This window comes from Gastrolobium bilobum, unplaced genomic scaffold, assembly GCF_033153095.1.
Source record: "Gastrolobium bilobum isolate Gb01-03AN ecotype WA unplaced genomic scaffold, APGP_CSIRO_Gbil_v1 utg4632, whole genome shotgun sequence".
Taxonomy (NCBI): domain Eukaryota; kingdom Viridiplantae; phylum Streptophyta; class Magnoliopsida; order Fabales; family Fabaceae; genus Gastrolobium; species Gastrolobium bilobum.
This window is the reverse complement of record NW_026897521.1, coordinates 1-1,895: the sequence shown is the minus strand read 5'-3', so window position 1 is coordinate 1,895 and position 1,895 is coordinate 1. Positions and strand designations below refer to the sequence as shown.

Sequence of the window (1,895 nt, the reverse complement as noted above, 5' to 3'; positions counted from 1 at the left end):
TAATTGCTAGAGTTTGTATGATCTAGGCATAGGCTTACAAATTCTATAACTTTATGGTTCTTGTGTTAACGCTTACACTAGGAAAAAGGCACTAAGGGATTAGGCTTTTGAATAAAGTAAAGGATTAAATTACTAAGGGATTGTGATTTAATCAATTTTAGAAAGAATCATTAATAACTTAATCTTGGATGTTGATTGCAAGAAAGGGTAGACTTGTTAGGAAAACGCTGGGGAAATCAAATCCCTCGCTACGCTTGCCTTTAATTGAGTTTAAACCGTTCTTGTTTGCGTTCTTGCATTTTTTTTTATCATTCTTGATTTTTAATCTTGAAAATCAAAAATAGTTTTTAAATTCTGTTTTATTAATTCAAATTACATTCTCAAGGACTTCCAAGATCGATCCAACTTTAATTATATAAATAAATTATTGCTTGATAAATCAATCCTCGTGGGATCGACAACCTTTCTTTTACCACTCTATTACTTGTACGACCAGTGCACTTGCCGAAGTCGCAACATGTACCATGATTTATTTACAATGGGGGAGTTCTGCATTGTTATGATTATATTTTTAGTCGGGGAGCCTAGTATTGATGATCACATTACATTTACAGGCATGGAGCCTAATCGAGCAGAGAATTCTTAATTGATATGTTGCATTTTTGTTTGAGTATACCCTGGTTCAAGATATGTACAATATTTTATTAAAATAAAAATTTATGAATTTTATTAATTGATTTGGATTGAAAGTTTACTTTTCAACCTTGATAATGTTAAATGGTTAACTACATTTAACATTTAATATCATATGCGGTAAAGAAACACATCAATCAAGCAAGATATGGATAATAGGAATTATGATGTCTTTGTCGATAGCGGTAATCGCTCTGCCAAATAGATGTTGAATTGTCCCATAACTCCTGTTCGAAAGCCACTTTTGTATCTGGATTCAAATGTCAAAGTTTCACCATCCTTAATCTTGATAGAACCTGGTTTTGGATAACAAACGGACATTCCAACCGCGTAACCTTTCTCATCTCCTGCTTTCTTACCCTTTCCATATTTTGGTTTTGAGATACATAAAGTCCTTCCATCCTAAATTAAACAAAAGCACAATTGAATAAGTAAAGATGCATTGTAATATATATATTTTTGACTTCTTAATTACAATAGTATGAGTCAAGCTAAAATATAACTTAAAGAAACAAATCAAGCACACAGAGCTTAATAAAGCATAATCTACAACAAATGATAAAGACTATTTGAAAATGATACAAAATAATGAACATTAATTACCTGTCCGTATAGAGTTGCATTAATAGCACCTGAATGCATATGACCACTGGCATAGATGAGATAACCACCCTTTTGCATTGGGATGTTTGCTTTCTGGACATGAGGAGAGTCATTACCTCCATTCGCGGGAACAGTATATTCTACCTGTAACAAGTTAATCGATATTTGTTGCTGAGTGCTTGCTTTGAAGAATTTTGATTTTGAATTTAATTAAGATTGAAAAGTCTACTTCATGAATAATTTATTAATTTACCTGGCACTCATGGACTACTTTGGATCCGTTTGATCTCACCTGATCGGTTGAATCAAGTACATAAATCTTCACAGGAATTTGGTGTTGGTCCCAATCAACCCACCTTATTTTGTATCTTAGGGAAAGGTTTCTCCTTGGGCCTTGAAAACCCTCTCTCAATTTGCATTGAAATTTGTCTTGGCAACAAAACATTCCTCCCTTATAATCCTTGGTCAATGGTTCGCCATAAGTGCCCCTTGTGACATTATAAAAGTCCTTTGGGAGATTAAACAAGTCACATCTACATTCAGAACAACCTTCCCTATCGAGTGCACCACGTGTATCAATTGCCATTATGTTTAATAGC

At 33.5% G+C, this 1,895-nt stretch overlaps 1 protein-coding gene across 1 annotated transcript; it reads right to left on the bottom strand.

The window, feature by feature from the left end:
• Positions 1-855: 855 nt before the first annotated feature.
• On the bottom strand, positions 856-1,882 carry LOC133307626 (uncharacterized). Its single transcript, XM_061508169.1, has 3 exons — positions 1,550-1,882; positions 1,297-1,440; positions 856-1,095 (listed from the first exon to the last, which is right to left on the bottom strand). The coding sequence occupies exons 1-3, from the start codon at positions 1,880-1,882 to the stop codon at positions 856-858; spliced, it is 717 nt and encodes a 238-aa protein (XP_061364153.1).
• Positions 1,883-1,895: the final 13 nt, after the last annotated feature.

Excerpts from the sequence above, each read along its gene's own strand:
- LOC133307626 (XM_061508169.1), bottom strand. The coding sequence starts at position 1,882 with ATGGCAATTGATACACGTGGTGCACTCGATAGGGAAGGTTGTTCTGAA. Across the intron at positions 1,441-1,549 it reads AAGTAGTCCATGAGTGCCAG|GTAGAATATACTGTTCCCGC; the intron begins GTAAATTAATAA and ends AACTTGTTACAG. Across the intron at positions 1,096-1,296 it reads ATGCAACTCTATACGGACAG|GATGGAAGGACTTTATGTAT; the intron begins GTAATTAATGTT and ends TGTTTAATTTAG.